The sequence below is a fragment of the Cygnus atratus genome, chromosome 26 (assembly GCF_013377495.2).
Source record: "Cygnus atratus isolate AKBS03 ecotype Queensland, Australia chromosome 26, CAtr_DNAZoo_HiC_assembly, whole genome shotgun sequence".
Taxonomy (NCBI): domain Eukaryota; kingdom Metazoa; phylum Chordata; class Aves; order Anseriformes; family Anatidae; genus Cygnus; species Cygnus atratus.
The window spans coordinates 1,546,846-1,559,254 of record NC_066387.1 but is presented as its reverse complement, the minus strand read 5'-3'; the positions used below and the strand labels follow the sequence as shown (position 1 = coordinate 1,559,254).

General features: G+C 52.4%; 2 protein-coding genes across 2 annotated transcripts; one reads left to right on the top strand and one right to left on the bottom strand.

Moving 5' to 3' along the window:
- Positions 1-236: 236 nt before the first annotated feature.
- Positions 237-5,416, bottom strand: COPE (COPI coat complex subunit epsilon). The gene is made up of 10 exons (XM_035569797.2): positions 5,297-5,416; positions 5,008-5,070; positions 4,480-4,580; positions 4,134-4,286; positions 3,719-3,772; positions 3,159-3,240; positions 1,724-1,879; positions 1,393-1,461; positions 788-862; positions 237-284 (listed from the first exon to the last, which is right to left on the bottom strand). The coding sequence occupies exons 1-10, from the start codon at positions 5,414-5,416 to the stop codon at positions 237-239; spliced, it is 921 nt and encodes a 306-aa protein (XP_035425690.1).
- A 189-nt stretch (positions 5,417-5,605) lies between these two features.
- Positions 5,606-11,998, top strand: DDX49 (DEAD-box helicase 49). The gene is made up of 13 exons (XM_035569796.2): positions 5,606-5,769; positions 6,701-6,824; positions 6,905-6,990; positions 7,200-7,321; positions 7,419-7,606; positions 7,753-7,893; positions 8,453-8,528; positions 8,648-8,724; positions 8,851-8,948; positions 9,330-9,404; positions 10,084-10,172; positions 10,585-10,656; positions 10,947-11,998. Exons 1-13 carry the CDS (start codon positions 5,655-5,657, stop codon positions 11,121-11,123), a joined length of 1,440 nt encoding a protein of 479 aa, XP_035425689.1. The 5' UTR covers positions 5,606-5,654; the 3' UTR covers positions 11,124-11,998.
- The last annotated feature ends 411 nt before the right edge of the window (positions 11,999-12,409 follow it).

Here is a 12,409-nt window from a genome sequence, read left to right as displayed (position 1 = left end):
AAACAGAGCTCAGGAACCGAGTAAGCCAGAACACGGGCTTTTCAGCTACCAAATTTGAGTAGCTACGTGTTATACACAACTTCAGCACCGGCTTGCTGGATTGCAAGACCCTGCCACGCTGAGTTAAGCCAGACCAAGATGCAGAGGGCGTTTTTCCATGTTACCAGAAAGGCTTTGAGTATTAATCCCACTTCCCAGGTACCACAGAGCAGGTCCACAGGCTCCTTCCCCTCTCCTCATGCACTGGGGGCATACTGCATGGCTAGTCGGTCAAAGTCATTCTCCTTCAAAACAGAAGCAAAACAAAATGAACACCGTTTGAACTTTGCTGAAAATTTAATATCAGTTGTGTTGCCTCTGAGCTGAAGAAAACACTACTATAGCAGTTTACTAAGGCAAAAGGAATTTTAAAAAGCAGGTCGCCTAGACCAGAGTTCTCAATTTTTTCCAGTTTGTTTCATTTTCCTTCCCTATTATCCTTCTTGCCTCACCCCCCAATTCCCTCTCTCCCAGAAGGATCGTTCCTCTACGTAAGTATAATGTCTGATGGCAACAAACTTCTAACCCAGATTAAGAACCTGTACCTCAGAGCTGATCGTCCCAGATGTTACCAAGTTTCAGGCACGTCGCTTTGTTTAACACCTGGCTGTTTCCCAACACCTCTCACTAGGGCTCACCTGCTCCCCCAGAATGGTGGTCATGTTAACCAGTAAACAATCAACTCAGCCCATAAAATGCTACTAGGAGTCATTACAAATCCTATTTTATGTTAGGAAGTTATCAGTACCTTTGCTTGATACTCCTTTATGAACGGATGATTTTTATGTGCATCTTTCAACTGTGACAAATAGCGGTTTGTAACCTGATGGAACGAAACGGGGAAATTTAAATATTCAGATAACACAAGGACAAGCCAAGAGTTTAAGAGACAACACTTCAATGACTTGGTTCTCAGTGAATAAAAACCTGACTTTTTCAGTGTCCTGAATGTTCGCAGCCCCAGTTAAGACCAGTATTAAAACCAGTAAGACCTGTGCATACCCTACACTCACACCCTAAGTAGCGAGTTCAAAGAAGGAAAAAAAAAACTCCAAAAAACCCCCAAGTCAGTGAAAACCAAGCCCAGAACTCAGGGGATTTATTTTTCTACCCAAGCCTTCCTTTCAAGTATAGACCATTGTCTGCAACAGCTGGATTTCCACAAACACTTCACTGAATATTGAAGATCCAAGTCCCCCGTGCCTCCAGACTATTCTGTTTTGTTAATACCAGTTTCAGTGAGAACACACAAAATTGCAAAACCCAAAAGCTACCACGCGCACTAGGAACATCAAACCCATCCCCAGCAGAACAGGCCGACCTGCTTGCCAAGTACAATACAATCTGCCTCACCTCTGGTGGCTTGCCCAAGTGCTGTGACAGGACAACGAAGTTGATCAAGGTTTCAGGATGGCCGCTGTCCTGAAAATAAAAACAACCACCTGATCTATGCGACTTACCTCTACCGTGAGAGACTATAACAACCAGCACGGCTCTGCAAGAACAACTTCTGCCAAACCCGTAACTCACTTTACTGGAAAAGGTAAAGTAAAGGTAGGTATTAACAGCAGCCATTTATTGGTATTTTCATGAAGCGTAATGGCAATGTTCCTTGCTGTTTTACTCCGTGCGAGCGAGAGGTATTTGGATTCGAGCCGATCTGCCTGGCCAAAGCAGCAAGTACCTTGTCCAGCGCCTCTTGAAGCACTCCCTCTGCATCATCCCACTTGCCCTGAGCCATGTAGCAGGCTGCCTGTCCGTTAAGCAGGAGGAGCGTGGGGGAGCATTTATCTGCCATCTCTTGGAAGATGTAATAGGCATCTTGTAACTTCTCACCGCCCTGCAGAGGGAGGAGACAAACATGCACGGTTTCACGACGCATCGCTAAGGCTGCATGAGCTTGCTGTGGTTGAAGGCCACAGAGCTTGAAGGGTTAGAAAATTAAATGCTTAAGAACCAGCGCCAGCAGCTGCTGGCATTCACATCACCTCCTCTAACGCAACGGATCACTGCAAGACTGCAGATGAAAGAAATGCAAAAATATTAAATGTTAAGAACCACTTAAATGATCAAAAGATCCAGGTTTCCATTCAAAGAAAAAAAAAAAAAAGACTTCTAAAGAACCACTTCAGATGCCTGACGTAATAAAGGATTATGAAATGAGATTTTATAATTAAACCCAGGTATAGGCACCTGGCTTTTCAAAAGCTTCCAGCTTCAGAAGGGCTCTAGGTGCAGCAGCTTCCATTGATTAGAGGTAAGAGTTTCCCTAGAGGAAAATAAGATCTTAGGGATGATTTAGCCACACACTAAGTTTAAGGCAACATCTACATGCAAAAGATTTCATAACAAGACCGAGTGAACGCTAAAAAAAAGTCTTAACGGTATTATTAAACACCCTGAGGCTTTGCTGAATTTTAGGAGACTGCTTACTTTCAGACACCTGACATCTGGACTGCCAGAGAATACATCTTTTTGGCTGATTATTTGAAATATTTCATAATAATAAAGTTTCTTGCCAACCAGGGGCAGGCACCAAAAGATTTAATGTGGAACAGTAACAAGGTGAAAGGCCAGTTTCTAGCTCTGCAGAGGCAGGTTTCCTTACACGGGAGGGCAGATGAAGAACTACAGGTGGAAAGCGCCAAACATCTGCGCTCAGAAAATGAAACTGCAACTGAAGGCAAATGGGGAGCTACAGCAGCTTGTTGTACCACGCTCACTGCATCGAAATTGAGTTCAGCTTGTACCGTCCCGTTATTCGTGGGACCACAGACGTGCTTAGAGACAGTTTGCTCTAGGGAGGGGAAAAGAAAAGCAATTCTCTGCCTATTTGCACGGTCTGGATGCAAGTCACACTGCAGCTTCCCATTTTATAACATGATGCTCTCTGAGTTAGCCGAGCACGGTTTAGCTCTTCCCTGTGTGAGCTGAAAGCCAAGCGGCGCAGATGAAAAACCCACCAAAACAGGTACTTGAAAGAAGAGACAAATTCAAAATCAAACTGGATGCTTTTCTGAAAGCGTGAGAAAGCAGGAATCAGGAACAAGGCACGGAGTCTTGTGCCGGTGCTGCTTCTCAGACGTTGCAGGCTAGGGATCCTCGTGGAAGATACTCACAATAGCCAGGTTCACCCAGGCAGTAGCCAGCTGGGTAAGGGTCGCGTCCTCATCTTGCTCCTGCATCTTCTTAAGTTCCTTGCTGCAGATGAAAAACTGGGAGTGAGATAACAGAAGGACAAGGCATCTTCCGCAGTTCTTTAAGATTCAAACAAAAGGCTGCAGGTTCCTCTCTCTAGGTCTCCCATCTCAATGGCACAGCAGCCACAGTAAGTTGGTAACGAGGCATAAACACTTCTTAACATTTTACTGAAGCAATCTGTGAAAGGCCTCTGTTTTATTTCCTTAAGGGAAGGACAAACCTAGGCCTAGAGATTCAAACCACGTTCTGCTATGGCGAGGTTAAACCCAGAGCTTCACCTTTATCTGTACCCACCTATGTTATCTCAAAAGCTTTTGCACCTTAAAGAACGAGAACCTTCTGCAGCACACCTACACAGGAGTTTTACAGCTCACTGCAGGTGTTCTGCTGCACCACGGGGGAGGCTGGCGAAGCACGTTCTCTTATCAAAGCCCACCCTGCAAGAAGACAATTCAGAAACAAAGGAACACAAACTTACCGAGCCAGGTCGAGCCTGTCGAGCTTCAGAAGAATTTGGATCATCATCGCCATGCTGCAACCAACAGGAGCAAAGTGCTCGTCTCAGTGGCATGCTTCACCCCTCCCTGCTCTTTGCGCAGGAACCTTTCTGCCTCGCAGGGAGGCGCTGCCCGTGCCACGGGACTCGCTTCAGCGGTTCCGAATGCTCGCAAAGCAATAAACCAGATTCTGAAGTTTCACAAGGGAGCAATAAGACTTCCTATCGTGCACCAAATCACTTACTACTCGGAAAGCAAAGCTCCAATCGGTTTCTCAATGGTTTCCAAGCTTTTTAGAGACAAGACAGACCCGAGCCATTTTTATCACAGCTCTCCCTGGAAAGGAGAGGCTATGCAAGCACACACCTCAGCAACGAGGGATGGAGTTGCACTCACCATTCCAAGCTTTCCCCTTGATGGAGGGTACGCAGAGCTGCATCAGGGTTTTTGTCGTGGAAATAGATGGAAGCAGCCATCAGCAAGAAAGTTGTATTAGCTACATCAACGCTTTTTGCCATTTTCTTGTCCAGATCAGCAACAATTGCATCCCTGCAAGAGCACAGACGAAAACACAGAAACGTTTCTTTAAAAGATCCTGTTCCTCCAGAATTCTACCTTTTTGAGATTTGCTGCAAAACCACAGACACCCCGAATAAAGATCGGGCTTCTACGTGAAGCTTCCCACATGGAAACGTGTTCTACGTCAGACAAGGCTTCGTTTCCAACTTGGTATCAGACTGACCTTTGACTCTCATTTGAGAGATATTCTGCAAACATGCGCACTGCTTGGAGCTCAGGGCTAGCATTGGCTTTAATTTCATCCAGGACAACGCCGTATTTTCTCTATTAGAGAGAAGGAAGAAAAACCAAGAACTCGTTTATTTATTTTTAAAAACACGGAAAGTAGTCATTCATTTTCTAAAACCTTTGTCAGAACAACAAGAAACAAAGCAGAGAAACGGCAAATTTCTACTTTACGTTATTTGCTCCCATCGTAGTCCACAAATACCCCCAAATATCATAACCCTACCGAGGAGTATTTCCCCACACACCATTTTAAAACAAACTGCCTCCTAAAAAAGGCCTTGTCTGGTCACCAGGACGCTACGCAGAACGCACCGTAGTTGTAACTGCGTTACTACTGGAGAAGACATGATGTTCCAGCGCGGAGGAAGGACTCACAAGGTGCGCCAGGCCGAGCTCACGGGGCTCACAACCTCCCCAGCTCCAGCCAGATCCCGCCGCCGCCACCACAGCGCAGGAAGCTCACCTGGGCAATGTAGGCCCGGAACAGGAACACGTCCCTCTCCACCTCCTTCTCGGGTTTGGACGGCTGAAAAAAAACAACAGGAAAAAGACCTCGGCACCACGGGGACGCCAGCACCGGGACCTCAGCACCGCACGCAACCACAGCCCAGCCCCGCGCCATCCCCAGGCGAGCCCCCACGAGCCGCTGAGTGAGAACCGGGCCCTGCCCGAAGCCCCCCGGCGGGCCCCCGAAGCCCCCCGGCGGGCCCCCGAAGCCCCCCGGCGGCCGGCGGCGGCCGCCCCGTGCCCACCTTGACGCGCTGCGCCTCGTTGATGGCGGCCTGGTAGGCGCCGATGTAGAAGCTGTTCCTGACGTCGAACAGCTCGTCCGCCTCCCCGCCCTGCGCGCCGGGGCCCGGCCCCGCCGCCATTTCGCCTCCCTCAGCCACGTCCCCCCGGAAGCGGCTGGGCCCCGCGGGCCGCCGGGAGCCGCCGTTTCCACGGAGACCGCCCACCCCAGCCAATAGGCGCGCGAGGAGGGGGGGCGATGTCACCGCAGCGCCGGAAGCAGGTGACGGGACGGGAGGGGCTAGCTGGAGGCGGCCAATGGGAGCGCGGAGGGCACCGGAAGCGGCCGCAGGGAGCCGGAAGCGGCCTCGGGGCAGCGCCATGGCGGCGTTCCGGGAGCTGGGGCTGGCGCCGTGGCTGGCGGAGCAGGCGCGGCAGGTGGGGCTGAGCCGGCCCACGGCCGTGCAGGCGGCCTGCATCCCGCCCGTGCTGCAGGGTGAGCGCGGGGCCGCGCCGGGACCCTCCCATCCCCCATAATCCCCCCCCAATGCCCCCTAATCCCCCCCCCAATCCCCCCTAATCCCCCCTAATCCCCCCAGTCCTTCCTGGCCACCCCCGTCCCCCAGCCCCTCTCATCCCCGCTCGGTCCCCTCAGGCTCCCTCGCTTCCCCCAGCCCCCCCTCAGTCTCCCCCTAATCTCCCCCAATCCCCCCCAGTCCCCTCAATCTCCCCCAATCCCCCCGATCACCCCAATCTTCCCCAATCTCCCCAAATCTTCCCTCAGTCCCCCCCAGTACCTCTCAATCCACCCCTGTCTCCCGTAATCCCCTCCAGGTCCCCTCAGTCTCCCCCGGTCCTCTCAATCTCTCCCAATCCTCCCCAGTCCCCTCAATCCCTCCTAATCCCCCTCAGTCACCCCAGTCTTCCCTAGTCTTCTCCTGTCTCTCTCAGTCCCCCTCAATCTCCCCCAATTCCCCCGGTCCCCTCAAGCTCCCTCAATCCCTCCTGATCCCCAGCGGTCACCCCAATCCCCCTCGATTCCCCTTGGATCCCTCAATCCCTCCCAATCCCCCTCGTTCACCCCAGTCCCTCTCAATTCCCCTTGGTCCCCTCAGTTTCCCCTAATCTCCCCTAATCTTCCCCGATCTCCCTCAATCCCTTCCATTCCTCCTCGGTCACCCCCAGTCCCTCTCAATCCCCCTCAGTCCCCTCGATTTCCCCCAATCTCCCCTAATCCTTCTGAATCCCCCCCCCCGTCCCCTCAATCCCTCCCAATCCCCCTCGCTCACCCCAATCCCCTTCAATCCCCCTCGGTCCCCTCCATTTCCCCCAATCTTCCCCCGCCCCCCAGTCCCCCCCAGTCTCCCCCAGTCCCCCCGCCCGTTCCCCCTCCCCACCTTTCTCTCTCCCTCCGCCCCCCCCCGCAGGCCGCGACTGCCTGGGCTGCGCCAAGACGGGCAGCGGCAAGACGGCGGCCTTCGTGCTGCCCGTGCTGCAGCAGCTCTCCGAGGACCCCTACGGCATCTTCTGCCTCGTGCTGACGCCCACCAGGTACGGAGGGAGCACCGGGAGGCCCCCGCCCGGCCCCGGCGTCCCCTCGTCCCCCTCCTCAGCTGTCTCCTCCCTGGCAGGGAGCTGGCCTACCAGATCGCCGAGCAGTTCCGCGTGCTGGGGAAGCCGCTCGGCCTCAAGGACTGCGTGGTGGTGGGCGGCCTCGGTGAGTGACGCCCCGCTGCTGCCCTCCGGCCCCGACGGGGTTGGGGCGGGGAGGGATAAAGCATCCGTCGTGCTTCCTTCGCGCCGAGGTGGCGTTAGGGAGCACCTGAGGCGGTAGAAATGAGAGCGGTGTTTCGGAGGCCTGTAAAGGAGGTGTTTTCAGGGTCTGCGTTCGGTTAACGCGTCGTGACCGTGTGCCTCTTGCCGCAGACATGGTGGCCCAGGCCCTGGAGCTCTCCCGCAAACCCCACGTCGTCATCGCCACGCCCGGCAGGCTGGCCGATCACCTCCGCAGCTCCAACACTTTCAGCCTTAAAAAGCTGAAGTTCTTGGTACGGCCCTCTTCTCGCCTGCTTCCTCCGCTCCAAAACCTTCCGGCGTCGTAGGGACACGCGCGGGTGACCTCGCTTTGTTTCCGGCCGAGCCTAGGTGCTGGACGAAGCCGACCGGTTGTTCGAGCAGGGCTGCGCTGACTTCACCGCCGACCTGGAGGTGATCCTGGAGGCTGTTCCCGCACGCCGGCAGACGCTGCTGTTCAGCGCCACGCTGACCGACACGCTGAACGAGCTGAAGAGCCTGGCCATGAACAAACCTTTCTTCTGGGAGGCTGTGTCTGAGTACGTCTGCAGCTGCTCTGCTGGGCGTCAAACTCTGTTTCCTTTCTGTTATTTCATCCCCTTGCCGTCTCTCACGACCCTCGTGTTCCCTTTTCTCTTGTCAAATCTGGTTTTTTTTTCGGTGCTTGGCCCTCGCCTCCCAACAGGGTGCGGACGGTGGATGAGCTGGACCAGCGTTACTTGCTCGTACCCGAAGCGGTCAAGGACGCCTACCTCGTCCATTTAATCCAGACCTTCCAGGACGAGCACGAGGACTGGTCTGTTGTCATCTTCACCAAAACCTGCAAGTGAGTGGAGTTTTTCCCTAGCGCTTGCTTTTACGCAGCCACGTTTTCCTGGTTTAGTTCCGATCCCAAATTCCCGCTGCGTTGCCGTTAGCCTACGGTGGGTTTTTGCTTCCTCGGCCCGTACTGAAATTTGGTAGGACGCTTTTTCTTTTGAGCAGCCTGGGGCTGAAGGGCCGCCCAGAAGTGCAGCACTCCAGAGGGTCGAGCTGCTCCCCTTCCCTGCCCTTCCCTCTTGCTGACGGTACTGGAAAAGGGGTGGGGAAGGTCGTGCTGCCAGTCCTCCTGCCCCGTTCCCTTCCTTCGGGTGGCTCAGGCTGCTGGGGCTTGAGGTGCGGTTCTGGTGGCGTTCCCCTGAGTGCAGGTGGGAATCCAGCTGCCCTCTATGGGGTGAGCTGGTGTGGGGTGGGTGTCCTGTTCCCCTCCTCTGTCAGCGTGTTTCGGTAACCGACTGCGTCATGGTAGTGGTGCTGCAAAGGTTTCTAGAGGAACCCCGGTTCTGTCCTGATCTGACAACTTCGCGTTTGCCTGATATATTTTTATTTTTTATTTTTCTCCGAAGGGAATGCCAAATCTTGAACATGATGCTTAGGAAGTTCAATTTTCCTTCCGTAGCTCTGCATTCCATGATGAAACAGGTGAGTGACCGGGCAGAGCTGGGAGGAGGATGCTTCTAGGAGCATCCCCGAGCCAAACATGCGTCCAGGTGAGCTCCCGTGGGTCGCAGCCTCCCTGAGCCAGACTTTTCTCTTTACAGCGGCAGCGATTTGCAGCTTTAGCAAAGTTCAAATCCAGCATCTTTAAGATTCTTATTGCTACAGATCTTGCTGCCAGGTAAGAGAAAACGTCAGTCCGTGTTGCCAAAGGCCTTGGCTTTGCTTTCTGAGCCTCAGAATTACGTATATTTGTATACGTTAACGTGGTGTTTCTCAGCTTCTGTTCTGTCTCCCTGCGTTCCAGAGGCTTGGACATTCCCACAGTGCAAGTTGTCATTAACCACAACACTCCAGGCCTGCCAAAAATCTACATTCACCGCGTTGGCCGGACAGCCCGTGCAGGTGAGCGGGGAAAACCATGCGCTGCTTGCAGCAGGGCGGTGCCGCAGGTGGCTAAATCTGGGGTCCCAGTGCTGGGGCTCTGCCCTGAGCGGGTGTGAGGAGCCTTCACAGCAGCTGCAGTGCCATCGTTTCAGTCAGTGCCAGATTTATTCAGATCTCTGGCTCAGCATCCTGCCTTCAGATTGCAAGGATGGCTCCCCTTGACTTGTGTCTGCTCGGCACCAATACTTAACTGCTTTCTCAGGGCAAATAACGACCCTTCTGAGCACCCTGTCACCATAATGTGCTGGGTTGGCTCAGGGATGGATGGAGTTTGGCACGGGCTAGGCTTCCTTTCCCTCTGCTTGTCAGGACTCATATGTCACTGCTTTTATCGTGCAGGTCGGAACGGAATGGCCATTACAATGGTGACGCAGTACGACATCCATCTCGTACATGCTATCGAGGAGGAAATCAGTAAGTGGGGAGCATGAATGCCGCTGTAACTTAGGATCGTGTATGTTCTTTCGTGCCTGTGGTACTTGCAGCCCTGATTTTATCAGTGCAGGATGTGTGGTTCGGAACATCAGTATAAAAATGGTTTCCCTTTCCTGTGGCCACGGCTTGGAAAAGGAGAGGAGCAGCTGAACCTCCATCAGCTTTGATTCTGCTGTTGAGCGTGCCAGACACGAGCGTGCTTGTCCAGGCCTGAACGAGTTTGTCTTCCTGTTATTTCTAGTGGAGTAGAAAAGGTTGGATTTAGTCTAGAGCCTTCTTGTTAAAGCAGCCAGCTTCTTCCTTACATCCCCACTACTGTGTATGCTGAGGTGGGTGAAAAGAGCAGGTTGCTTTGCATAGGTTCAGACTTCGTTTTTTTGTAGGAAACAGACCCAATAAATGCAATATCTTCTACTAGGGGGAATTCCAGGCAGAGGGGAGGATGTAACCTTTTGTTGTAGGCCTGCTGAAGTGAGAGCGATGGTAACACGACAACAATTCCACTGTTGGTCGGTGGAACTCTGTAATTGTGGTTTTGCGTGTTTTTGTTTGTTTGTTTTGTGGTTGTGTTTTTTTATTTTACTTTTTTAACGTGTTGAGAATCTGCCCCTGGATTTTGTAACCAACCACGATGTGTAAACATCTCGCCCTGATCTAGAAATGAAGCTGCAGGAGTTCTCTGTGGAGGAGCGGTTTGTGCTTGACATCCTCACCCACGTGAACGTCACCAGGAGGGAGTGTGAAATAGTGAGTGTGCAAACGTGACGCCCTTTGTTCAGAGGACAGGGAATCTGGGGCATAGCCAGGAGATTTGTTGTGCTCTAACATTAGGCTCTGGATACGCAGCTTTTCTCTTGAGCACGTAATTAAGAATTTCTGTTCCTTTTTCTAGTGGAAGCACTTAAATATATGTCATGGTGGCGGAGGGCTGGTTTTAGATATTTTTCCCTAAGTTTGCTCTGTTATTGCACATTTCTGCAGCATTTTTGTGCTGCTGAGCGTTGGGGCTGGAGGCTGGTGCTTTGTGGAGGAAGGGCTGCAAGCTGCCAAACGCGTGCACGCTGAGGCTTTGCTGATTTTTTTGGAGCAGGGCTGCTTTCCTCTGTGTCAGACTCGGTGCTCGGTGACTGATTGCCCTGCTGTATTTCTGCTTTGACAGGAACTGGAGTGCATGGATTTTGATGAGAAGAAAGAAATAAATAAGCGGAAACAAATGATCCTTGAAGGGAAGGTGAGAGTTGCTGCTATATGAACTACTTTCATCAGCAGCTGGTATGATGCCATTGACGTGGAAGAGAAATGACGGTTCCTCCCTCGCTGCTGTGGTGTGTCAGCCTCACCCCTGCCTCAGGGTGAAATTTATCTTAAAGGGTGCTCTTAAAAAAGTGCTCTGGGGTGGTGTCTGATTTCTGCAGCCCACTCGGTCAGGGGTTAGAAAGCAGAGTGGGCATCTGGGAAAGGCAAGGGGCTGGCGCTGTCCCTCGGCACATCGTTAATGTGCTCTCGTACTTGCCATTGCAGGATCCAGATCTGGAGGCAAAAAGGAAGGCGGAGCTGGCCAAGATCAAGAAGAAAAACAAGAAATTCCGTGAGAAGGTCCAGCAGACACTGCAGGAGCAAAAGCAGCTGCAGATGAAGAGGAAACTGCAGAAGAAGATGGAGCGGAAGAACAGACTGCAAGCTAAGGAGGAGAAATAACATCCTTTGGCCTGACATGTTCACAGGGAACACGGGAGCCCTGCTGGCTGGCTCAGACTGCCCTAACGTTGCCGCTCCTTTGAGAATACTGGGATTTAAGGGTATTTAATATGGACAATTCTGACCCGAAGTCAGTGTTGGAGAGTAGGGGAAAGGTGGGTGGGGGGAGAAGGGACGCTTTGATAAACCATCCCCGTTACTTCTCCTTTCTGTGCAATGCTGCTGGCCGGGGCCTTTCCTGACAGGCTGGATCTGTCTCCTGAAGAATGTCTTTCAAGAGCATGTTTCCTTCCTCCACCAAAGGAGAGGCCAGACCTGAATTCTTGGTGACGCGAAGGGAAATAAAAATCCTCTCTCTCTCCCCTTCATTCAGTCGTTGCTCTTTCCCTTTCAAGGGCTGGTGCTTGCCACTCACACTTGTTTGTATCAACAGATTCTCCCCTGAGCCAGAGTCTAAAAATAATGTGACGAGATGACTTCAGCCCCGGCGTGTGCCATAGTCCAGGGTTTTCTGAGAGGAAAATTCCTGGAACACGTGGGGAGGTTGTACTGCGGTCCTGGGACTACCTTGTGATAATTCTGCTTTGTATGCTTAGTGGCACTCTTGCCTCTGAGGCCTTCTGCCTCAGCTCCGACTACAGCCCAGGCTAACCTTGGGGATAGCAAAGTCTTGGGGTTCTCTCAGTGACCTGGCCTGCTGGGGACTCTTGTTTTTGCAGATGATCAGTTCAAAGCTCTGTTTGGGTTTCATCCTCGGTGCCTTCTTTAATGTTCAGAGCTTCCTCTGACTTGGGACTGGAGAACTGTTATTTCTGTCCTCTGGCTTACAAAAATAGTTTCTGTGGTCGGCACCCAAATAAATACTTTTGCAACAAGTGACTGGATGTTTGACCTCCAACACGTGGGGGTGTTGTTGTGGGGGAGCAGCACCTTCTGTGGGTAAACAGCTGGGAGATAAAAATCAGTTTTATTTCAAGAAATAGACAAGGACTGAGTTTCTTGTGGGTGTTAGAGTCCTCAGCCCCTTCTTGCAACCTGAGCCCAGCTCCTTTCCTGAGAGCATGCGGTCCCTAGGGTGCCTTTGCCTGACTCAGGTGAGGTCTATGCACAAAAAAATGATTTTTTTTCCCCTCAGGAAACCCCCTGCAGCCATGCACAGCGCGGCCTCGGGGTGCATTTAGGCCACGCAGGAGCGCAGCGCTGACAAGGGCTGGGGCGGTGCACGTCCCTCTGGCTGCCTGGTGGCAGGCGTGGGATGAGAGGGGTGTGGTACGCTCTGGAGTCCA